Below are 27,010 nucleotides of genomic sequence, written 5' to 3' on the forward strand. Positions count from 1 at the left end.
AAGCTGCATCTTCAGTCTTCAGTGTCACATGATCCTTCAGAAATCCTTCTAATATGCTGATTTCCTGCTCGAGAAAGATTTCTTCTTATTAGTAATGTTAAAAACAATTCATATTATAGTATAAACCTTCATACAATTGTTTCGGCAATCTTTGATGAATAGAAAGTTAAAAAAAAAAAGCATTTATTTGAAACAGAAACACAGGACACTAGCATAATCATGATTTCAAAGCTAATAATTTTGATTTCATTCAGTATTAGGGATACACTGATAATACAATTCTGGCCATTAAAAATACTGATATAAAAATTACTGATGTTAAAAATATATTTATGAAAAAAAGTGCTACAAGTGAATTAAGGCTTCACATCAGTGTATACTATTATGGATACTAGATATTCATTTTGAATCTTGCGGAAGATTCACTTTAAATGACGTTTAGATTACTGCCAAGCTAATTTAAGAATAAGGGAAAAATCACTCTAATATTCACTGATAATTGATTTGATTTCCATTAAATGTAATTTATCGAAACTATAAAACTCATTTCTTTACTGACATATGAAGATTCTAAGAATGCCATATGAACGTCAAAAATCCAGAATTTGTATTTCTCTGCTGTTTTAGAGTTAATATTAAGTTATTCTCAATGTGTTTGTCACAGAGTCACAGGAAGGATCTTCCTCGCCTCATGAAGAGAAAAGCAACCTGTGTCTGAAAGTAGTTCACACACCTCAGTGTTGGCTCTCAAGAGACCAAACTGCACTAGTTCTAAATACCTTTGCTCAATGTCAAAATATACATGCTCCTTTTGCGGTAACATCAAGCAAAATTAAGGAAATTCATATTCTGGGCCTCAATGGTGTAACAGGCGTGATATAAGCTTTATTTTGAGAGGTAATAATTTATTGAGTTGCGGGAGGTTTAACAGTGTATTTCGCTTACCTTCGTATGTTCCACTTTCTAACAAAGCTCCACTTTTCTCTAATTCCATAAACCGCTCAACGCTCACAAAGTTGTAGTCCACACCTGGGACCTCCCCCTCTTTGGGCTGTCTCGTTGTGCCTGCAGAAAAAAAAAAAAAAAAACACATCATGTCTGTCAGAATATTTAAGCTATTCACAAAGATCTAACAAAACACAGCTTTACAAAAACATACTGTCATAGTATGATGGCAAGATATGATACAATAGATACACATAGTAAAAGCAAATAACCTTAAGACTATCATAATCATTGTTTTTTTTTTCTGAATTTTGAATTCAACAGATTTATGAGTAGTGCCAGTGTTTATAACATTACAAAATATTTCTGTTTATAAAAACAAACTGAAAACAAATGCATGTTTTTATTCCATTAATTACTTCCCACAAAACTATTAAACAAGACAACTGTTTTCAACATCAATAAGATATTTTTCTTGTAGCCAAATCAGCATATTAGAATGATTTCTGAAGGATCACATGACACTGAAGACTGAAGTAAATTCACTGCTGAAAATTCAGCTTTGCATCACAGGAATAAATAAAAATGGTAGCTCTATGATACTTTCTGGAGCAGCATTTAAAAGCAAATAAGAGCGAACAGTCAGTTAAAAAAAAAAAGAAAAAAAGGTAACTCTGAAAACTCCCAAAGTGTTATTTCCAAGTTCCACATTGACTGTTTATGTAAATTGGGTGCATAATTAATGCATTAACTGACACTGAGCCTTCTGAGGGTAATCAAACATTCTTAAGAAATCAGGGATTTGCAAGACGCATACTTAGCAATGATATCCTGATCCAGTCCCTTGAGCTCTCAACCAAATCATCTCTGATTTCACAAAAATCTTAGTCTGGAAAAAAAACATCCAGCTTTGAGCTTGTGAACTTCCCAGTGAGAAAAAAAGTCCATCCATTCTGTTTTCTTTTGCATATTGGCTTTAAAGATATTGTTCACCCAAAAATTAAAATTCTGTCATTAATTACTCATCCTCATGTCATTCCAAAACTATAAGACCTTCGTTCATCTTCAGAACACAAATTAAGATATTTCTGATGAAATCCAAGAGCTTTATGACCCTGCATAGAGAGCAATGTAACTACCACATTCAAAGCCAGAAAGGTAGTGAGGACATCGATAAAATAGTGACATCAGTGGGTCAAAAGTAATGAAGCTAGGAGAATACTTTTTGTGCACAAAGGATACAAAAATTCAACAATTGAGTAATTAATTAATGAGCAATTAATGAGAGAATTTCTCATTTTTGTGTCACCTATCACTTTAATGACCTTTCCATAATGCCAATGCAATTACCAATAATCAGGTGAAACAGACATTTATTATTCAATGCCAAGGGGAAAATACTTGAGCATGTGAACCATTAAAATATGAAGCTGACTAAATAAAAAAAATCATTTCATATTTCTGTGAAAAATGACAAATTAGGGTAGTTTTATTTAATTTAGCATTCTTATTAATTCTGGCAATTCAAAGAACAATTTAAGATTAATCGGGTGGGTAATTAATAACGAGATATGATTTTCTTTCACAGCGCAAGCACAAATGTAAATTATGGGTCATCAGATGAGGCTAATGATTAATCAAAAATAACAATCAGCTTGTAACCAAGGAGACATAAAACATGAAATGCTGCTGAGAAAATCAGAAACATTCAGAATCATACACACACACACACACACACATATATATATATATATATATATATATATATATATATATATATATATATATATATATATATATACTGTATATACAGTATATACACATGTATATATAATAACATTATATATGGGATATCTTGGATTCAGAGGCCAGCTAAAACTAAAAATAAAGAAAATTATTAGCCTGCCGCTAGCAAGCAACTAATAGAACAGAACAACAGAGATTCAGTCAGTCATACAGAGGCTAAACTGTCTGCTGAGATAAAGCATTATCATTCACATATGGAACAACAATAGTCCAATCAGACATTCTGGCTGTTATTGCCATACAATTGCTAAACTGACTCCATCACAATGAATCAAACCGTCAGAGACAAATGTCCTACATAATTTTCATCATAATTTAAGCATTTTTCCATAATACCCTAATCATAGCAGACGAGCTGGCTGACCAGTTAAACCCACTAAACACCTGCTTGGAAACCAGTTAAACCAGCAAAGCACCTTTTGCTGGTCTAACTCAGGATCGGGTGACCAATTAAACCCACTAAACACCTGCTTGGAAACCAGTTAAACCAGCAAAGCACCTTTTGCTAGATCGGGAACTGACATGAGCGATTTTTAGCTTCTACATATTTGCTTATATAATGTGGAAAGCTTTCAAGCCAGTGCTGATAAAAGCATGTGCCTATATCTGTCTGGTTTTTCGGGGGAACACTTAAATAACACTTTTCTTTTATGATGTCAAGAAGCTCATTTCAGATTCAGAAGACAGATATGCATTACCTCGGATCTGGAAATCTAAGGTTGGAGTGTATTTCGGGGCTAGTGTGAACTCTTTGAACAAGAAAAGTCCATTTTGATTTTAGGGCTAAAATGATAGACCATATGTGCTGCTCCGAGAGGTGAAGGTACCGTTAAATTGTGAAAGTAAGACAAAACTCATATTTTTACTAAGTGAGAGAGAGAGAGACTGGGAATGAAAGGTGAGTGCATCACACACAGCTTATGTAATATGCAGACAGCAATGGCACATTGTGGTCTAGAACATTTAAATATTCAAGGATCTTCACCTGAACATCATTTCACCAGCGATGGGTCTAAATATAGCACCTGTGAATGCATTTACACATTCAGTGGCTCCCCTGAGACGACGGCCTAATGCTGAGAAGATATTTTGTGCATAAGCTGTACAAAGCAACAGGCCTTTTTTGAACTGTCAATTATTGTAGCATGTTAACATTAGTACAATACAAATAATAATTATAAGTATCCATCTAACAACCACATACTGTCGCAATGCACTAAAACAACCTTAGTAACCATATTTACAACAAAAAACATTGACAATACCCTAGCACTGATGGCAAATTTTACGTAGGGAAGCATAACTATTTTTTAAAGATAATAAATAAATAGAAATAAATATTAGGGCTGTCATTACTCGTGATTAATCGATTTCACAGCCCTAGTAAATATATAAACATAGAACAATAGATAGACAGACAGACAGAAAGAACAACAGATACAGTAAAGCGTAAAATGTACTTATCCATCTGATTCTGTGACACTACAGATTTGTGTGGATCATCTCAGAAATGTAAAGGCCTCTATGGAGGAGTGATTTCAGTGTTCTGACAATGTGCTTTTACATGTCTAGGGAAACAGAATGTGCTGACAGAGGCAATTCAAATGCGCATATTCCTGCATCTGCATGCTGACAAAGGGCTAAACATGACACAGAGGAAATTACACGGAAGCTTTGCTGATATTCATATGCATCATGAATATTTATGAGCTTAATAATCAGGTGGAAATAATGTACATCTCTCTCCTTAAGTATCTGTGGCAGGATCTCTTTCTTGTGATCTGATCAAATCTGATCTGTTTACAGCATCCAGAAAACACTATGCAAACATTATGTATTTAATGGCAAGATTTAACAGCAATGACATAAACATCTTCATCTATATTACAAATCGATACACTCTCATTGACAGATTTAATTCAACTAAAATGATTTAATCAAAAGAAAATTGTTCTATAGGTAAAGTAAGGCTGTTTCTTAATGGTCACATGAATATTTTTTTTCAATATTTAAATAAGTCTCCTTTTCTAGATATTATATTAACACAACTATAAGTAGGTTTTATAGCTCAAAAAATGGCTCTGACTCTATGCAGGAGTATGCAAAATATTATACGCAAATATTTTTTTAAAGTAAACAAACTTAAAAAAGGAAACTTAACAAAACTAGTCAAACAGGATGCACAATTTGAAAAAAACAATTATATATATATATATATATATATATATATATATATATATATATATATATATATATATATATATATATATATATATATATTCCGTTCATCTTCAGAACACAATTTAAGATATTTTTGATAAAAACCGGGAGGCCTGTGACTGTCCCATAGACTGCCAAGTAAATAGCAGTGTCAAGGTCCAGGAAAGATATGAAAGTCATCATCAGAATACTCCATCTGCCATCAGACGTGCAATCTGTGTTATATGAAGTGACGGGAACACTTTTTGTAAGCGAAGAAAACAAAAATAACGACTTTATTCAACAATTCCTTTGTCAACCGTCTCCTCTGTGTCTCTCCATATCACCGTATGCTGCGTATGCTCTTCTGTACAAGGATGCACTGTTTCTACGTGTATTTAGCTTTGATTTAAAAATAAAACAGTGCATCCTTGTGGCGCAGATGATACAGAAGAGCATACGCAGCATACGGTGATATGGAGAATGTGATGAGTCGGCTGATGGAAGAGCCAGGGCTGGCGGTGTGTGATGGGGCACACCTGATGTAATTGGAGCCTCATCACCACCGCTGTTTAAATGCCAAGCGTGCCTCTCCTCGGGAGACTGGTCTCTTCCACGTGCATGCATGCTGGTGTCCTCATGGGTCCAGGAAGGGTGCGTAGAGGGACTCCCGTGCCGCCAGAGACATGAGCTGTCGGACCAGCGGTCCGGATGAGAACCGCACCGGTTACATGGCCGTCATGCCAGGATGCCTGGCCGTCTAGTCCCTTCAAGCACCGCGGCCAGCGAGAAGGATGCAGCCACTGGAAGAAGCCGCTGCCCCATGCGCCCCGGACCAGAAAGGGGGAGCGTGTGCGGCCGCCAGACTCCGCCCCTTACCTGGACCCTTCCTTCCTGAACACTACCTGCACTTCACATACCCCGCAGCACGACAAGGACACCAGATTCCCTGTTTATTTTGGACACTCTTCCCCTTTGGACATTTTTATTCTCTGTGTTTCCTTATTTTCTGATAATAAAAGCCTCTCCGAGGCCTGACACCACACCCACTGTGTCTGTAGTTTGCTCCTCCCGCCACAAGAGACACAGAGGAGGCTGTTGCAAAGGAATTGTTGAATAAAGTCATTATTTTTGTTTTCTTCACTTACAAAAAGTGTTCCCGTCACTTCATATAACCCAGATTGCACGTTTGATGGCAGATGGAGTATTCTGACGACGACTTTCATACCTTTTATGGACCTTGACACTGCTATTTACTTGGCAGTCTATGGGACAGTCACAGACCTCCCGGTTTTCATCCAAAATATCTTAAATTGTGTTGCGAAGATGAACTGAGCTTTTACAGGTTTGGAACAACATGGGGGTAAGTGATTTTCATTTTGGGGTGGAGTATCCCTTTAAATGTTAAAGAGAACAAACAAATAAATAAAGTAAATGAACAAATAAAAAATGATGGATGGAAGGAAGGAAGGAAGAAACCTGTCTGAAAACAGTATTTCTTTTTTTAGGGGCGGGGGTCCTGCTAATGGCAAAGAAATTGCACACTTCACCTCAAAGAGCTTTTATCATATTATAAAATATATTGAAGCGAAATTACATCATCAGCCTGAGGTGGGCGCTGATCTGTCTTGGCAAATACATCTGTTCAGATGACTACCTGAAGAGCCCTGATTAAATACATCCATGGGGTAAATCTGATTATACCAGGGCATAGAAACTGGCTTAGTTTCTCTCTCTCCGCTCACTCTCATGTGATTATGGCTGATGTGATTATGAGAAATGATGAGAGAAAATTGCGTCCAGCTTTACCTGTTTTCATTTCTCTGCTTGATTACCTCCTTATATCATCTTCATCTTCCTGTGAAACCATCTCCATGTGAAACAATCTTTCAGGTATGACTGTTTTGCACTTGCAGAGGCTCCTGTATCTATTCCCTATAAAACCAAATCAACTGCAAAGATACAAAAGGCACCTCTGCCTCTCAGAGCACAACTCTGGCTTTACTTCATAGTTTTCACCCACAGCAGCTCATTCTTAGCCTCTCGCTGTCTCCATTCATCTCCTCAGGAATTCTCTGCTTTAAAGTCGTCAGCAGCATCTCTTTGGATCACTTGGATTGCGAGTGACATTCCCACCTGCTAAACAAAGCCCTGACAACTGATGCTCCAGACATACTCAGACAAGAATCAGAACAACAACAGCGTGCAGTAACCATATTCACAGAGATCAATCAGTGATGCAGCAAAATATATATAATACAAAAAAAAAATACTGTATCCCAAATATCTATTCACCATTAACATGCCATAGTAAATTCTCCAGAGAAAAGAAATGCTCCTAGGTGGCAACGGCTTTAAAATATTAACAGAAAAAATAAAACTTTTTGGTTGAAGAATGTATACTAATAGATCGAAGTATGCTTAAACACATGCAAACATATATTTTTTGATTATATTTATATAATTATGATATAACAATAATCTATATTCATTTGTTATTACTAATATATATTAAGAATTAATGATTAATTTCAGATAAATACTTTATTACTAATTAAATAGTACTATTATTATTATATAGTATTATTACTAAGTTTATTTATACAGTTTTGACTTTTTGTATAATTTATACAAAATTATTATTATACAGATACATTTATTTAATATTATTATTATTTTATTATTATTATTATTTTTACGTTGTTATAACTAAATATTTATTTCATATAAATACTTTATTATTTTCCCACTATTTCCTTTTGAATAATAAAGACTTTTACTGATTGGAACTGAACTTAAAAAAGTTTGTACTAATCACTGAATTTTTAATGACAACATGAAATGTGATTTGTTTTTGTATTACATTGAAATATTCACTTAAAGGTGCTGTATATAAGATTTTTACTCTACTAATGCATAAAAATACCATAATATGTTTGCAGATATTTAATAAACATGCTAAGTTAACATACTTGTTTATCTGAAAAACAATGCTACAGTCAGTTGTTCTACTTTGAAAATGTGTGTTCCGGGCAGAAATGTCTGTGTTTGTTTTGGTTTGTAAAACCCACCCACTGCCAGTTTACCCAATTGTATTTCGGCACCCCGGGTTGCCAGTTGGCGGAAAACACAAAGTATTTAATTTCATTAATTGTCAAGTGCGCTTGTTCCTGTTTGTGTCATCAATCTGGCAACCTACGTGCGTCAAATCTGAGGAGGAGGGGCCGGGTGAAAAAAACCCTCTCCAATATTTTGAATTTGGACTGCAATACCTAGTTCAACCACTCTGTGTCAATCCTACATACAGCACCTTTAAATATACAAAACATTTTTGGTGAATTTGGTGCCATTTGATGTATTTATTTTTATTTTTGTCATCAATATACATCTACAGAGCAGCCTGACACAGTAAGATTGACTCAACCAATGCCGTGAGTTTGGGACGGGACTAAAGTGTAACTTCCTTGGAAATAAATCTGTTAGTAGCTAATTTAACTGAACAACAGATCAAATATCAAGAGATAAAAAACTACTGCCCCACCAAACAGCAGAGAGATTTTAAGTTCTCCCAATTGAAAAAGGCGAAATAGGTAAGCTAATGAAAATAATCGAGCGTTTGAAATATATTTCCAGTCAGCACAAATGGCTCTCTGTGGGTTGAAGCTGGATGAAGTCTGACACAGAGGCCCTGCCCTTGTGTACCATCTGTGGAAGCGTTTGAGGCATTGATGAGTGCCGGGGCTGAAGGGTTGAAATTTGCCTGTAATGGCCTGCAGCCTCACTGACACTCAGTGACAGGGGGGTCATGTTCCCTCTAATCTGCGGTCAGTCCAACCTTGAAGCCCAGTGCTGCTCTGTGCACTGAATCACTAATGTCTGAATGGAGGTAAACAGCTCTCAGGATGAGTAGAGGTGAAGGCATATGTGAGATACAGGTGCACTGGAGTGAATGAGCCTATATGGGACAACCCTGGGGATTTGGCCAGCAAACATGAGGCACTGCGCTTTTGAACATGATGCAGGAAACGGCCCCTCAATCATGGCTATACATTGAAATGCTGAGTGATTCTGAGTGATTAAACCTGTGATTCATCACTTCGTAGGTGAACCGTAATGGATTGAATGCCATCAAATGCCTTCAGAAACCAAGGCAAGTAAGGTGAACTTTCACTTGGAGAAGGAAACATATATATATGACTAAAAAACTCCCAATGAAGTAGCAACAAAAAGCGTTATACACACGTGGTCAGAATTGTTGGTACCCTTGGTAAATATGATCAAAGAAATGTGGAAATAAATCTGCGTTGTTAATCCTTTTGATCTATTATTTAAAAAAATTCACAATAATCGAATCTTTCATTGGAGAGTTTAAAAAAGGGGGAAATATCATTATGCAATAAATGTTTTTCTCTAATACACGTTGGACACAATTAATGGTACCCTTTTATTCAATACTTTTTGAAACCTCCATTTGCCAAAATAGTATCAGAGATTTCTCCTATAATGCCTGATGAGGTTAGAGAACACCTGACAAGAGATCAGAGACCATTCCTTCATCCAGTATCTCTTCAGACCCTTCAGACTCACAGCTCCATGCTGGTGCTTCTCCTCTTTAGTTCAGCACTCATTTTCTATAAGGTGCAGGTCAGAGGACTGGAATGTTCATTACAGAAGCTTGGTTTTGTGCCCAGTGACCCATTTTTGTGTTGTTTTTGAGGTTTGTTTTTAGATTATTGCCCAGTTAGTAGATCCAAAGATGGCCCATTATAAGATTTTTAACAGAGTCAGTCACTTATTGATTTTTTTATCTGTTGGTATTTGATAGAATCAAAGATGCCATGTGTCTAAACAAGATGTCCAGGACCTCCAGCAGAAATATACAGTAAGCCCACAACATTAAAAATACAGCAGTATATTTCATTGTACACATGGGGTACTCTTTATCCCTGTGTTCACCAAACCCATCTTGAGTTTTTGCTGCTAAAAAGCAATTTTTTTAGTTACATGTGACCATAGAAGCCAGTCCTGTTTGAAGTTCCAGTCGTGTCTGACAACTGAATATGCTGGAGATTGTTTTTTTGGTGAAAGCATGTTCTTTTCTTGATTTTTTTCTTGAAGCCCTCCCAAACATCATGTGGTGATGTTTGTGTGGCTTGATAATTTTTTAAAGATTTTCTGACCCTGAAACTCAATCTTTTTCTGCAATTCTCCAGCTGTGGTCCTTGAAGAATCTTTAGCCACTCAAACTCTCCTTCTCACCATTCATTAGGACGATATAGAGACACGTCCTCTTCCAGGCAGATTCATAACATTTCCTGTTTATTGGAATCTGAACTTGTTAATTATTGCCCTGATGGTGGAAATGGGAATACTCACTGCTCTAGCTCTTTTCTTAAAGCCACTTTCTAATTTGTGAAGCTCAGTTATGTTTTGCTGCACATTAGAAATATATTCTTTGGTTTTTCTCATTGTGATGGGTGATTAATTTGGAATTTGGCCACTGTTTTGGATGATTTTTGTGTTTCTGTGAAACAGGAAGCCATGGCTGGATAATTTCATGTTCATAATCAACCTGGTGTGCTCAAAATTGTGAATATGAATGGGAATATATTTCAGAAATATTTTACTCATAAGAATTTCTAAGGGTACCAGTAATTGTGCCCAATGTGTATTTGAGAAAAAACATTTCATAATGATATTTCCCCCAATTTTAATTTATAAATTTAAATTTTTGTGATTTTTTTTAAATAAAAGATCAAAAGGATTAACAATGCAGATTTATTTTCACAGACTTCTATGGTCATATTTACTAAGGGTACCAACAATTCTGACCACGTGTGTAACCTGGTACTTTGTGAAAGACTGGGTATCCAAACTGATTCCATATTCATTTAGATTTCGATTCACAAAGATTCAATATCAATTGATATCAATTCAATTTTGTCTAAAATTAATTGAAAAGTTGATCAAATGGTATATATTAGAATTGTTCAGCAGAAATCAACACTGCAATGGGATCTTAACCAGAGTTAGCGTTAACTAAAACTAAACCATAAATAATAATAATAATTCATTATAAATTGGTTACTTATTTTATTTGGAAGTAAAATAAAATAAATAAAATTTCATACAACGTTTCTCATTTTAATGTAGTTTAACATGATGTACTAAAATAACTAACATTAAAACTAAAATAAAAATGAAAAAAGGAATACAAATAAAAACTGGTTTAAAAAAAACTTTAATAGTATCTCAATGATACTAAATATCAATACTAATTATAAAAAATAAATAAATAACTACTAATTACAATGATAACAATTATGTGTTATTGTTTTATTATTATTATCAGTATTATTCATAGTAGTATCAGTGTTAGTATTTATAATAATAATAATAATAATAATAATAATAATAATAATAATAATAATAATGATGATGATAATAAATTAAACAAAAACAACAACAACAATAATAACAATTACCATTATTATTATTATTATTATTATAATAATAATAATAATAATAATAATAATAGATTTATTGTAGGAATACTCACTGCAGTAACTGTTATTTTGAGGTACAATTCAATCGGATCAAAAGAAAATCACAATTAATTTGAAAATCAATACATTTACTCAACCCAACCGGCAGGTCACAAATTGGTGATCCAACAAATCAAATCACAGTTAAATCCCCTTTCTATTGGCTTTCACATCCATCATGTCAGTCTTGTATAACTGATCTTCTGATGTCCATGTGCTGACCTGTGAGAGAAGCACTTGAAGGGTGGCAGAAAACAGAAAACGCTTTAGGAATATATCTGCGTCAGAGAATCAGTTCAACCTAGGGCTTTAAAACAGAGGGTCAGACATGGCAGCGAGCTACTAACTGTGACTAACACTGTCATGCTTTAAAGCATTTCATGCTGCTAGTGCTGCACTGAAAAAATAACACTTTTCTTAATCAGTATTTTTGACTTGGTCTACAGTGAGGAAAAACAAACACCATCACAACAAAATCAATTACATATGCTGATTTTTGATTTGAGATTTTGCCATTCCAATTTTTTTTTTTTTATAAATTGTCCAGACAACAAGAAATTTTTAGTTTACTGGCCCTCAACTAAACTGAAAGTTGAATGAAGTAGTATATATTAGGGATGCACAATACTGTAATTAATACTAGAGTTGCATAATAAAATTATATATATTTTCAATATAATATTTCCATTGCATTTTAATTATATTTTGATTATATAAATATAATTATATAATAAAAATACAATTAAAAGCTTACTAATATATAAACTATATTTAGGGATGAATTTATTGATCAAAAGTGACAGTAAAGACATTGATGATATTTCCAAAAATATAATAAAATTCAATGTTGTTCTTTTGAACGTTCTATTAGAATAAAAAATTAACCATATTAAGGAGCACGACCATTTTCAACATTAATATTAATACAGTACATATTTTTAGCAGAAATCATCATATTAGAATAGAAAACTGTAAAAAAAAAAAATATTTCACAATATTACTGTTTTAAAATGTAAATAATATTACATACTCTAAATACATTCACACAATTAATTGTTAATTGTAATTAATTTGATGAATTATTAGCACATAAAATTAAAATAATTAACAATTAATTAAAAAATATTTTTTTTTTCTTAGACATTTTTACTGGAAGACAAAAATGACTTTTTTTGCAGATTACCACAATGGTTTGCATTTGTCAGTATCAACACTGGCATATTGTGTCAAAGCTGACTCATCACAAACTAGAACACACACACACAAAAAAAAAAGAAGAAGAAAAAAAAAAAAACTCTTTTATTCACCTCTCGTGCAAAACAAGAATTTATAGTCTCCATCTCATATACGTTCAAAAAGGCGTAAATAATCCCAAACCTCAATGCCTTCATTTTGATTTATGCCTGGGCTGACCAGATCCAGCACCAGTGTCTATTGGCTGTATCACGGAGTCCCATCACTAACTGAGTGCACTGCCTGGCTGCCACGAAGGATGAGGAGACTCATACATCAGGGTGACGTCGGGGGAGGCTGCGGCCGGGGAGAGAGACAGAGCCCCTGGTGGATTGAAAGGCCATTTAAGAGTTTCATTCTGTCACCCAGCACAGCCATAAGCCGCTTCAGCCCTGACAAGCTCACTCCAACCAAAGCGCTGCGAGTTTGTGTTGAACAGCGCTTGCTTAGACTCCGATACCACTCCTTCTTGATATTTAGGATGTCGTATCATAACGGGATGCTATATTAACCTGATTTCCCATGTATGTATAAAGTGAAGCAGTGACGACAGCTCAAAACGCTCTCAGTGTCTCTACCGTGAGTCATCTGTAAACAGCACGAATGTTATGTAATTGACTTTCGCCAGAAGCTGTAATCTCTGCAAACTGGGGGAGATCTGAAAGTGGGCGAACAGGTTTTTTTTTTTTTTTGAAAGAAAATCCAACAAACTCCAGAGAAGCAGTGGGAGGGTTTCCGATAAACCTGTTTAGGATAGCTCCAGCAGCAGGCTGGAGACGGCATTTCAGCCACATGTAACACACAGCCATGTAACTGACTCTATAACTGATTTCTGGGTTTCTGTATTTCTATATCGAGTATTTCCTTTGAAAATGAAAATGGCTGTACAATATAAAACATTTCTCTGGAGCTGCCTTGACTATTTAATCAACATGAAATGTGATTTACATGATGAAAAGAATCACACTGACATCCAAATGATGATTATTCTCTATAGAACAGAATGCATGTGGAGAGGAAGACTAGAAATGCCACTTAAACATGTAATAAAAGAAGAAATTATCAATTTAATAATTCAAGCATAAAAGGTAAATTAATAAATTTAATAATTAACAGATTAATATATATATTTAAAATGGTTTGACTCAGTGAAATTTAGTTAAATATAGCAATAAAATACACATTAATCTTTTAAACTATTCAATTCTTGTTTTATTTAAAAACGATTTATTAACAGACATTAAAGAAACTGTTTAATTTATGCTTTAAAATGTGATTACATATAACAACTCTATTAATTTTAATTAAATCACTCATTCATTTTAAACTATAGTTAGATATAAGAATAAAATAATACATTAACTTTTTTTAATTAAAATTAGCATTATTGCATTTAAATTATATTTACTAAAAATAGACATTTATTTCATGCTTTATTTATTTGACTTATTAAAAACAATTTATTCAATATTTTAAAGATTTGCTTTTACATTTACATAAATATTTATTTTAATATTTGACACATTTCAAACAATTTCATTCATATTTTATTTGTTAAAATAAAAATTATTTATTAATTTATTATTTTATTTTCCATTTGTGAAAAAGAGATTATTTACTTACATTTTGTTTGATTTATTAAGTTAATATATTTCTACATTTTATTTATAGACTTCACAACTGTTTAATTCATATTTTACAACGTGGTTAAACATAACAAATCAGTTCTCGATGTCTAGTAATCTCTAATAATATTTAGTTTGAATTATTAGATTGATTGATTCCTACATTTTAGCTGGCACTCCTAATGCTCCATAAACTCAAACCCAGAAGTGTAGTAATAAACTGTCTATAAACTGTAGTTATAAACTCAGCAAATCTGGATTCAGTAAAACATCATTTATCAAACAACTGCATTTTGCTTCATAAAAACCAATACTGCAAAATACTGTTAATAAACAGGTTAATGGTGCATTTCCAACATGTTTTCTTTTCTAGTTCGGTGTTTTGTCATAGCACAATGTCTTCAGTCTTCATTTTCCAATGTGTACAATGAAAAATAATGAGTTATTTGAATAGTCAACTCCCTGAAACATTAAAGGACGTCATGCAGTAATGATACTCCGACTGCTACAATTGCTCTTCCAGGATTATGAGCCAAAACAAGACTGTCAATCAAACAGCTGGAGTCTATGAGCACATCAAAGCCGATCTGAGGAAACAAGCGGCAGACACAGAGAAGGCTTATGATGCTCTGTCATCCATTTTTTAGTACAACACATTAAATAAACCGAGGCACGAACAGAATAATCAATATGACATACCAACACAAGATCTCTCCCATGTTGAGATGATGTCTCATAGATGCGCTTATAGATTTTCCTCATCAGCTGGATTGTGTTTAATTAAAAATGTTAATAATGAATATATTGACATATACTATCTATTAATATTCTATTCTATTCTATTAATTTTTTTTTAGTTTTTGTCTAATATGCAGTTTATGTAATTTTAAAAAGATTGATTAATATTATTTTGTATGTTTTTTTTTTTATGTGAAATATGAGAAAAATGTGATAATTGTTGTTTTTTTTTTGTATATGTGTATAAAATATTTTTTTTTATTTTTTTTTATATTTTTACATAAACAAACTGTTTTAAATGTTGATTAATAAACTAACTTTCAAATTAACAAATAAAACATGAACTAAATAGTTTGAAATATGTGAAATATATATTAATATAAATAAACATTAATAAATACATCACATTTTCTCAAATTAATATATTTATGATAAAACTATTTAAATGGACCATATTCTCCTTATAGTCTATTAATTACATGCAATTAAATAAAAAAAACTAAAAGTGAATTACTGTGTATAGTAATAAATAAATACATAAATATTATAATAATAAGTAATATATATATATGTATATATATATTTTTTTAATAATATGTGTAATACAATAATAAATTTTATGTGTATAATCTATATGCACATTTATTTAATTACATTTATGAGAATACATTTTAACTAAGAATGGGCCATTTGATTTAACTATGTGACATATATATATATGTTGTTTATAGTCAAGCCTTTACTCTGATGCTTGTGTTGAAAAAGCTACCCAAATACTTCCTTTTCTCTGTGAACATCTCAACAATCTGCAGCTCAGGCTAATTATTGCATCAAAACACTGTTTTCAAGAAATCAAATCAAATCAATGATCAGGAGCTGCATAGCCTAAAGAGAGTGCTACTGTTTTGTGTGGTTTGGTTTAATAAGCGAATAAGAACCTCAAACAAAAACTTTTGTGAAAGTCTTTTCTGGATCTACAATCTGATTTTAAGTTTTGGAATTTCAGTCTCGGATGAAAATATGGATTGGTTGATATTCTTTCTCCACACTCATCTTAAATCCGCCTTTGACATTCACAAGAAACATCCACTTATGTGTGAGTCTTAATGAGGCCAGCTGATGGTTAAAGGATGATTTAAACTATTCAGACAGTAAAAATGGAGGCAATGACTCAGGAATAGATGAGTCAGACATCATGCATGTTCATATTATGAAGCTTTGACGAGGCAGGGAAAAATCGGAGGCTCACGGTTGGATAGAGCACACCTCACCGATTCACTCGGTGGTCTGGTGCAAATGTGTGTTTACAGTTATCTGCGCAATTAACTATGTGTGCAAGCACGTGAAACTGTGCCTTCAGGTGTAACAGTGATCCCAATATCATCTCCAGTTCACCAATTAAAATTTGAGTTTGTGAAAAAGTTCAAAATACTGCTTAAAGGAATATTCCATACCAAAATGAAAATTTTGTCATTATTCACTTACCCCCATGTCGTTCACAACCCGTAAAAGCTTTGTTCGTTTTCAGAACACAATTTAAGATATTTTGGATGAAAACCGGGAGGCTTGTGACTGTCCCATAGATTGTCAAGTAAATTACAGAATAGTCAGAATAGTCCATCTGCCATCAGTGATTCAACCATAACGTTATGAAGTGACAAGAATACTTTTTTTATTCAGCTCTCAATGCAGGCAGCATACGGTCTTCTGTGTCAGCCGCACCACAAAGATTCACGGTTTTCTTTCAAACCAAAGTGTAAATACACATAGAAAACGTATCCTTGTGGCGCGGCTGACACAGAAGAGCGTATGCTGCCTGCATTCAGCTCATATTCTCCAAAATGGCACTACGCTGATTCGGAGAGACACAGAGGAGAGAAATTGTTGAATAAAGTCATAATTTTTGTTCTCTTTGCATACAAAAAGTATTCTCGTCGCTTCATAACATTACGCTTTAAATCACTGATGTCAGATGTACTATTCTGAAGATGCTTTTCATACTTTTCTGGACCTTGACACTGTTATTTATTTGGCAGTCTATGGGACAGTCACAAGCCTCCCGGTTTTCATCCAAAATGTCTTAAATTGTGTTCCGAAGATGAACGAAGCTTTTATGGGTTTGGAACGACATGGGGGTAAGTGATTAATGACAAAATTTTCATTTTGGGGTGGAGTATCCCTTAAAAATTGTCAATTTTCCTCCCATCACTGATTATCCAACAGGTTTGTCTCTGCGTCCTGGAGATGACAATTTTCAGTCTCAAGTGTCTCTCAGTGGGATCTACAGCCCTATATTTTGTCCACCTGACAGTCCGGCGGTGAACACCTGCAGCATGAATAATGACTCTCTGCATTGCTATATAACTCGCCCCTGAAGAACAGCACCTTTCAGGCACTACAGTCCAAACGTTCACTTTATATGAGCTGTGAGGATTAGTTTAAAGATTCATTCAAGTAAAAACTGAATACATAATGCCAGACCATTTTTCAAAGCATTAAGTGAGACATTCATACATTGTTTATCAGGAGTCCACCAACTAACTAAATAAAAGCATCAAACAACACAGGTAAATTAATTACAACTGTTGATATGAATACCATTACATCCAGAAATAAAGAAAGAAGCAAAGAAAGAAAGAAATGTTTCATATGTTTCAATGTTTCAACAGTCATAGCGCATGCAGCAGCCACCCCCGGGTCCTAATGCCCCTCCGGTGAGGCCTTTTGTTTATTTAGGGGGCGCCTTTGGACTACATGTAATACAACGAAAGTAAAATACACAAATAACATTGTATTTCTGATTAAATAACACAGTAATTGATGTCATAATATCACAAGTATGTCAGAAGCTATAGCTTACATGAATAAAAAAATCACAAACACGACACTTGTAAATTAAATAATTTTATATATACAGATTTATTCATTAATGTGTAATATATATATATATCTATATATATATATATATATATATATATTTATTTATTTATTTATTTTTTTTTTTTTTTTTTTTTTTAAACAGATTATGAAAACAAATACAAGAAGCTCTAAAAGATTTTCTATTGCCTTAAACCTTCTTCAAATGTTAAATCTTCAAATATTACATTAAGGTAACCACTGCATCTGAAAAAAAAATGCAGTGACTGATTTTTAGTTGATTTTATATTTTCCATGTACTCTCATTATAAAATAACTTCATTATTGTTTAATTAATTCTAAAAAGTAAGTTTTTGTTAAAAACTAACCGAAATTAAAAAATAATTACTTATATAATCCCGGCACAGGAGAGACTTGGTGTTGTTTCCAAACTAGGGATGCAATGATAATAGATTTTATATATTATATATGTGTATATATGTGTGTGTGTGTATATAATATATATATATATATATATTATATATATATATATATATATAAATATAATTACCCACTATCTATATATACTTAAATATTATATATATATATAAATGCTTTTAATTTTTTTATTTTTTCTATTTTGGTAGTAATCTTCAATCTAAACCGCATGCAAATCCTGCACGAATCACACAGAATGCGGTTTGAGAAAAGGTCAGTGCAAACAGAGTCAAAGATGAAAGCTGAACTTTAAGCTTTGCATTACAACAGTTGACCTACAATCCACAGAGTTCAGTGGCAGTGCATTGGAAAACAATGCATGTGAAAGGCCTTAGAAACATGTACAGAAAATAGATTATCTTCTCACCAGCTCTAAAACCCATCAAAATTACTCACATCCTCTGTTACAGTCACACAAATGTCTGTTCATCTTCCGTCCTTGCACTTCACAAACAGCTAACTGTCTAAAATGATTATATATCAGTGGTTGATGGCTGACAGATACTAATAGGGCTTTGCTAAGCAGTAGGCGCGCGCTACCAGTGGGACGCAACAATTGCATTTGGCTGGATGTAGAAGATACGAGGTGGGGGTTAGAGAACGAATATGAAAGTCTAATTGTACAATACAAGGCTCTGACTGCCCTGCGGAAGGACAGGCCCTTTCGTGATGCGTTCTGTCGGCCGCTCGTCAAAGTGACGGACGTGATCCGACAGTGTCATAGCCTCAAGTGAAAGCAAAGCATTATTTTGCACTGTCACTGTTTGGCTGGTGGAAATAAAAGCTGATGTGGAAGAGAAACAGAGAAAAACTAGAGAATCAGAGCACAGAGAGGGAGCTCGTTGCCTATTGTCATATGTCGTGTGAATTTACCAGTGAAGTGGTGTTGTGAGAAATGAAACCGGCAATCCCTTGAGATCAAATAAAAGGCTTTTCAATTTTACTGGCACTTAAAATGGATATTTGTTTGGATTCATCCAAAAGGGAATAAATTAGAGAGGGAAAAGAGAGTGTTTGGGAAAACTATTTACTGAATAGCGTGTAGTTTACACTGTACAGCCTCTACTGTTCGTACTGTTAAAAACACGTTATGCTACACTGCTGTCACATGACTTCATCATGATGCATGTGAGTGACTTCCAGTTCTCATTTTAGAAATAAATGTGGTTATTTTGCATTTTTAATTAAATGTTATTTTACAGTCCAATCAATTAATGATCTCGAAGAAAAACTAAGAAAAATGTAGATTCATATATACACATATAAATAGAAATGCACAAATAAAAAAGGTTAAATATTTGTAGAGAATTTCAAATTAAGTGTGGAAAATTAAAAAAAAAGAAATGTAAATAGTTTTTAGCTTCTTAAAAAAAAAAAATTCCCAAGAGGATTTTACAGTGCCGCTTAAGCACAATCTAAAATCTAAACGAAAAAAAAAAAAAAAGCCGACATCATTTCACAAAGACAAGCAAACGTGCCGTGAATAGTAAATTGTATTGGTTGAGACTGGTTATGGTTATTATTTTGTTTGTTTTTTGTGACTACTAGTGTCAGTGCAGAGACTTGTGAAATGAGCCATGTCAGTGCAGCGTGCTCCAGCTGAGAGTGAAGTTACACATCACATTTCAAACGGCCTGTAGTTACACCTTGACCAGCAGGATTTGATTCTGAATGTGAACACAAATGCTTCAAGCTACACAAGCCCAAACTGATGCATCATTGCATCCCAAAATCTGGCCGCAAATTCATTGCACAGAGCAAATGCATGTTGCATTCCCAGCACTATGGCAGGCATTGGCACATCCGGTTCAATGGCAAGACATTGTGTAGATTGACTAATTAAAGTCATCAAATAAAACTTACAACAAATGATTTGCAAACAGCTAGAAAACGAACCTTGAAGAACAATTTTCTGCACCAAAATGGAAGAGAACAAAAATCTATACCAATTCGAAAGCACCATGTAGTGTAATAATATCCCGACAGCACCCATCTCTGACTTCTTCCCTGTGGGACTGTTAAACTAGAATCAAACTCTATCTGGCATGTTTTTAATAAAGCAGCGCTATCACATTCAGTTACCTAGGTCATGTTCTAGCTCTCTTCTTCTGCTTTAACATTCACGAGACAAATGAACAGCTTAACATCGCTTTGTCTTGTCTTGTCTCTTTCAATCCAGCCTCTGAAACATCTCATAGCAAGCTGTTCAGTTACACTAATGACTCTCAGTATGGGAGAAATAGCTCCAGAAATACAAGCTCATGACTGCACTGCACAGGCATAAATCAAAGGCATCATTTCATCCAGCCGGTTGGTGATTGTGATGTGTTTGTGCACCACTATGGAGGGGGAGGGGGAAACATCAGCAGGCAAGCCTGGAGAGGAAATGCTGGTTGCCTTGGAAACCCGAGGCTGAGGAAGAGAGCGAGCGAGAGAGGGAGGAAAGGAAAGGAAGAACAAGTGAACGGGTGAGGAGAGTATACATGCAGAGTTGACCCAAGCATCGCTGTTAGTTACCAGTTGTTTTTGTTTTTAGTTGAGGTAAAAAAAAAGACTAGTTATGTATATATAAAATTCAATTTGTATTTATTTATATATATATATATATATATATATATATATATATATATATATATATAAATGAATATATAAAATTTTAATTTCAACATTTTCTACTACATTATTAAAATCAAAAGTTCTATCTATTAATATTAGTTAACTGACCTAAGCTAACATGGGGTAGCAATGAACAGTTGTATTTTATAACAAATATTAATAAATACTGTAAAAAATGTATTGCCTCTTAGTTAGTTAGTGTTAGTTAATGCATTAACTAATGTTAGATAATAAGTGTTACCATATGGCTCAAAATAAACAAAACTATCTTAACTGTTAGGTTCAAACTGTAAATCAAAATAGCAAAGCAGTTACTGTCAACTTTTCCACCCTTACGAAAATTAACCATGGATTTATTACAGTAAAAGTACAGTAACCATGTTTTTTTTTTTTGGCATATTGATTACCATTCGTTTAACCACAGTTTTATTACAAATACAATGGTTAAAATATAGTTAGTATAGCAAAACCATGGTTAATTTGTTGTTACTATGATTTAACTATCGTAACCATGTTTTTTGGTTTTATTTGTGGTAAAACCACTGTTAATTTTTGTAAGGGCAGAGTCAAGGTTCATCAAAATATGTTTCTTATTCAATTTCTAAATACGAATCTTAAGTTAATCTGAAAACAAAACAAACATTGTGAATGAGGTTATCGGTAGAAGGTTTTTTTTATGACTACTGTCCATCATATTGTAACGCTAAAACAAGCCATAATTACTTACATCAAGTAGGTAGCTAGCTAGGCAGCTAGCAAACATTAGCAACCGCTACCTAGCTAGCTGGCAAAATTGCACCTCAACCTTGTATGTCGCAACTCCTTTTTCAACTGTCTCAGTTTTTATGAACTGGGGTAAGAGTAAAATTTGTTTCATATGATTTTGAAACACTGCTAACATTCCTGTCATTTACCTCTAACTAGAGGTTGACACTTAGCATAATATTACAATTTTTCCTTTTACGTCTGACTGAGTGAAAAACCCATTCATAGTGCTTTAAACCATCATATCGGTTCTTTCTATCTGGTTGCATCATACATTGAGGTGTTACGCAGACATATCAGGGAGGGTCTGTCTCCATGTTTTTCCCATAACCCCCCACAACAATAACAACTTCCACAATATTACAGTTTGGCTCCTTTTAGTTGTGACTACCTTCCCTCGCGGATCTGCTGGCAGGTTTGGAGAGTCTGTCCTCACTCTCTTTCCAAAGTAACAAACAAAAGTTCCATTACATATAATCAGGAGAAAGTTTTGCAAGAAAAATACTATTAAAAATACTAAAATAGTGCAACAAAAAATGGACACTTCCTGTGTCCTAACTAGGCACAATGTGACAAGCAATTTTTCTGTCCAAACTAAATGCAAAACTGCATAGAAGATAGTTGATGTCTAACGTATAGACATAAGGAGCAGAATTTTGGACCAATGAGATTTCACAGTGGGCAGAGCTACTGTGCAAATGCCCTGTCGCAAATGTTGTGGTCAGATGGAAAAGTTGTTGTTTTTACTGGTTATAGCATATAACTTTTACTACATGAATTCTGGTTAGGACACTGGAACCAGATCCTCATTTTGTAGGTTCCACTTGAAGTTCCTCATGAGGATTTTGTGCACCATATTTATGGATACGAAAAATACCAATGTTGATAAATACAAACTACTTGCCATGTGTAAAACAAGATTCTTAAAACATATATGTAGAGGTTACTTACACGGCACAGTCCGGAGGTAGAGGTTATCACGTATGATTTGCTGAAGCTCGTGGTCCACTGAACCCTTCTGGAACCGTAGGTTGAGATAATGCCGGAGATCTTTATCCACAACACCTCCTAAAAAAGGTAAAAAATAAATAAATAAATAAATAAAAACTGGTTGACGAGTAAATGCAGAACCTGAGACACCCATTCAATTTTTTTTTTAATGAAGTTAAAGTGTGTAGTTCCCCCTCCTTATATTTTCCTGTTAATTGCTCACAGGGGTGTACAGCCCTGTTAGTAAGGTAGGTTTAGGTAGCATACAATAAATAAAAATCAATCAACAATCACTAAATAAATAATCAAAACTTATATATTTTATATAACATTTTACATATAAATATATATTTTTAAATGCATCTACACCAGACAAAGCAGTTGTTTTTAAATGCAAAATGGTATGTTTGAATGAGCTGCGTTCCACAAGGTTCACTCTTAGGTCCTTACAAATTATGTTTGTTTTCAAGCCTCTCAGTCACTTCATGAAATGTCTTATAGAGCATGTGTCACTAAACATTAGTACATCCTGTTTGTTGAGTGTGAATAGGGTTTATAAAAGCTTTCAGTTGTCACACTCATGCAGTTAATATTTGGAGTTGGTTTCAATGGTTTCAATTAAATATGAATAAAAATATTTTAAATACAATATCATTCCGTAAAGATTCACTTTACTGATCCATTCAACAGACTATGTTGTCTGGCTTATATTTCTCAGACAGATAGTCATCCAAAGGTTCCCTTACAACATCGTGAGCAAGATTCACTGAGACACAACAAGACAAATGGTGAAAATGAAAGGTAGCTTGAGAACTTATACTTTCTACCTTTTCTCTAAGGTGAACAAAGGACAGAAAAATGACAAATCATCTCGCACTACTGTGCCTCAAGAGAGCCGAGCAGCTCTTTTTTTTTTCTGCTTCAATCATAACCTTGACCATTCGGCACAGCTGAGCATGGATATACTGCTTGGAAATTAAAAAAATCCAGCACAATGTATGAGAAGATCCTTTGGGAATAAAAGCATCTGGCATAAACGTGCACACCATTTCGCAAGTTCAGAATACATTACATCTCATTGTCACCGGTTAACAAAGGCAAAAAAAACTGGTAGTCCAACATCCATTCATGGCAGGTGTCTAAACCAGTTTTCCTTTCTGACATCACCATCATCTTTTCCCCATAATGCTAGAAGAATAACCATTATCAAAATTTTGTATTATCAAATCTCTGCATGACATTGTGAATGGAAAACGAAGCTCAATTAGGAAAAAATACAACAATCAAGCTTGCACAGCTGTAGCGGCGGAAAAAACACTTCGGAATACCGTCACACCATTCCAAGGAAATGACAAAAGGAAACATCTCGCAAGAAGACTTCTTTGGACAGAAATCCTAAATAAATATCTCACTTGTCATCATCCATAATTTTAATGGCTCTCTCCTCCCCCTCTTTCCCATAAAACTACTGTATCCCAATTGTAATTCCAGCGGTCCAGATGATGTGCTCCCGTCACTGGCTTGGATATACTCACCCCTTCCAAAATCCTTGCTGCTATTCCCCTTTATGCTTTCAATCCCATTTTTAAACTAGTCCATTATACATCAATGGATGCAGCAGTGATGGAGTCTCCCGTTCTGCAGCTAATTTAATCCAGAGGAGAGAGGGAACACGGGAGGAGGTGGAGAAGAAGAGACAGAGTCGTCGACAGTCAGGAGACAACAGAGAGAGGGAAAAAAGGTTCTGGCAGCCGAGAGCCTATCACAATGAAGCCTGTATTCTCATTTGCTGAGTGGATAGTGAAGTCTAATATCGCCCCCTGACTGTAAACAGCAGTACTGCAAGGGTTGTGGGTGAGTGATACAGATGCTTTCGGACACACCACCAAAAAGGCCATCTTGTTCACACCAGATGCTTCCTGCTAGTTGGCATCGTGTGAACTTGTTGACCTTGTGAACACATCAGTGTCAAGAGTGAAGACGGCAAGTAGGAGCGCGCACTAAGAGAGCACAATGACCGGCCAAGTCCAGCTGGAAATGAATAGGCTATTTAAAAATTACTAAAAGTGTTAGGCTTCTAACAGTTGCATTACTCTAAAACTGGTTAGTTATAACTTTGACTTCAAACTAACACATGTTTTAAGGAGAACAAAGTTGCTTAACTATATATATACTGTATATACCTACATACATAGCCACAATTTCTGGCAATATTATTGACTTGATTGCAAAGACACTATTTGAAAAGAACTGAACTGATCACTGAATAGAAAAAATGACCTCTTTTCTATTATCCTTTTGCATTTTCTGCACACGTTTTTTGTGTTTAACACTGTAAAGCTGCTTTGACACAATCTGTATTGTATAAATTGCTACATAAATAAAAGTGACTTGACTATATAAGACCCCATACATTTTTTTCATAAACCCCATAAAGAAAGTGATAGAAAGAAAGTGAAGTGACATACAGCCAAGTTTGGTGACCCATTCTCAGAATTCGTGCTCTGCATTTAACACATCCAAAGTGCACACACACAGCAGTGAACACACACACACACCGTGAACACACACCCGGAGCAGTGGGAAGCCATTTATGCTGCGGCGCCCGGGGAGCAGTTGGCCTTGCTCAAGGGCACCTCAGTCATGGTATTGCCGGCCCGAGACTCGAACCCACAACATTAGGATTAGGAGTCAAACTTGCTAACCATTAGGCCATGACTTCCCCAAAATCAAAACATTGTTTGTTTCTTTGCTTGTTTTTTATTGGTGGTTTTAAGACATATTTAGTGGGGTCCACAAATTAAACATGACCGACAAGGTTACTGAAACCTCACGTGTTGGAGAATATTGACGGTAAACTGAGATCAACATTTTGTTCTGAAAGATTTTATTTCAGTGTTCACAGGCTTGCAATTGAGTTTTAAATGTATTCTAGTCATCAAGAAGCTTGAAATTTAGATTTTTTTGGAATATGAGGATGAAAACTATACAGTAGACCAGAGTAACAAAAACCCATAGTTATGGTGAGGCAGAGTGACCTTGATCTAACCCTTCAGAAATTTAAATCGTGTGGGTGAACGCAAAAATGGCATCATCCTAGCTGGTATGCAAAACATGTACATACAACGACTGCGTAGAAAATTAATAAATGCTGAAATTCGGTCGAGGAATGCACAGGAGGCGTTTCAACTGATCTCAGATCACTTATCTCGTTGCTCGGCCTGTGAAAAAGAGGCATATCTGCTGAGAATACATCTTCATGACTCAGTCAATATTACAAGGAGAGAGTCTGAGGTCACAACTGAGATTCTGTGGAGGAGGACAAACCTTTGACTCGTGAGAGAACGTGGCCGCTTCATTTGTCAGCACAACTGATGACACAGTGGGCAAAGGCATGACGTGAGGGCGAGAGCGAGTCGGACAGCTGTTAAAACCTCTCTTTCTCACGCTCTCACTTTCGCTCAGTCCCAGAGGACACCTCTTTGTGTCATCTATCAGCCACTTCTCCACAAGTGATGATAGATGCTTGTTGATTAAACAGTCAATAAATTCAAAGACACACATGTACATAAACAAACGTGTGGCACAGAGGAACAAACATTTCTGGATGGAACATTGCGATCGTGTGCAATCAAGCTTATTTATAACCTAAAGAGGTCTGTATGGAGGCCCGTTTTTTGCCTCAGAGAAAAAAAATACAGGTAATTGGGAGGTAAAATTTCACAATAAGTCATAGTTATGAGATGTAATGTCACATTTTAAGATACGAAGAATCAGTTGTGAGTTATAGTTACATTTTGAAATTTAATGGCTGGAATACACCACATGACTTTTGCCCTGATTCCTCCTGATTTACAGTGTGGATAAGCTGACGCTAGTTGATGAAAGTCAGAGCCGGTCTGCAGATTTGAGTTTACAGATTTTATAGAAAATCACGTAGTGTATGATGGTCACAGATGCCAATTTTTTAGCTTCATACTATGAATCTATCCATTCATAGTTGGAAATTTAAGCCAATTTTAGAACACATATTGTTTTCATTTGTCACGTGTCTCCTAGCAACAAACATTTTTAATGAATTAGTTGTGATTGGAACAACTTGAAAATCTGGTAGTGTGTGATCCTCAGTTGTTTAGTGTACGATGGCCAGTTTTACTTTAATCTGTTCAGATTTTAAAAGTTGTGCAGTGTATT

At 34.6% G+C, this 27,010-nt stretch overlaps 1 protein-coding gene across 8 annotated transcripts in view; it reads right to left on the reverse strand.

Moving 5' to 3' along the window:
* Positions 1-27,010, reverse strand: part of magi2b (membrane associated guanylate kinase, WW and PDZ domain containing 2b) — an 81,058-nt gene that overhangs the window by 37,927 nt on the left and 16,121 nt on the right. For 7 of the 8 annotated variants that reach the window (XM_042715445.1, XM_042715446.1, XM_042715448.1 and 4 more), the window contains exons 2-3: positions 22,778-22,894; positions 946-1,065 (exon numbers count right to left, since the gene is read on the reverse strand). In XM_042715445.1, coding sequence (XP_042571379.1) covers positions 946-1,065; positions 22,778-22,894 — 237 coding nt within the window. Of the gene's footprint in view, positions 1-945; positions 1,066-22,777; positions 22,895-24,351; positions 24,956-27,010 lie in introns of those variants that run through there. The other variant, XM_042715447.1, reaches the window with a different exon arrangement.

The sequence above is a fragment of the Cyprinus carpio genome, chromosome A25 (assembly GCF_018340385.1).
Source record: "Cyprinus carpio isolate SPL01 chromosome A25, ASM1834038v1, whole genome shotgun sequence".
Lineage (NCBI taxonomy): Eukaryota > Metazoa > Chordata > Actinopteri > Cypriniformes > Cyprinidae > Cyprinus > Cyprinus carpio.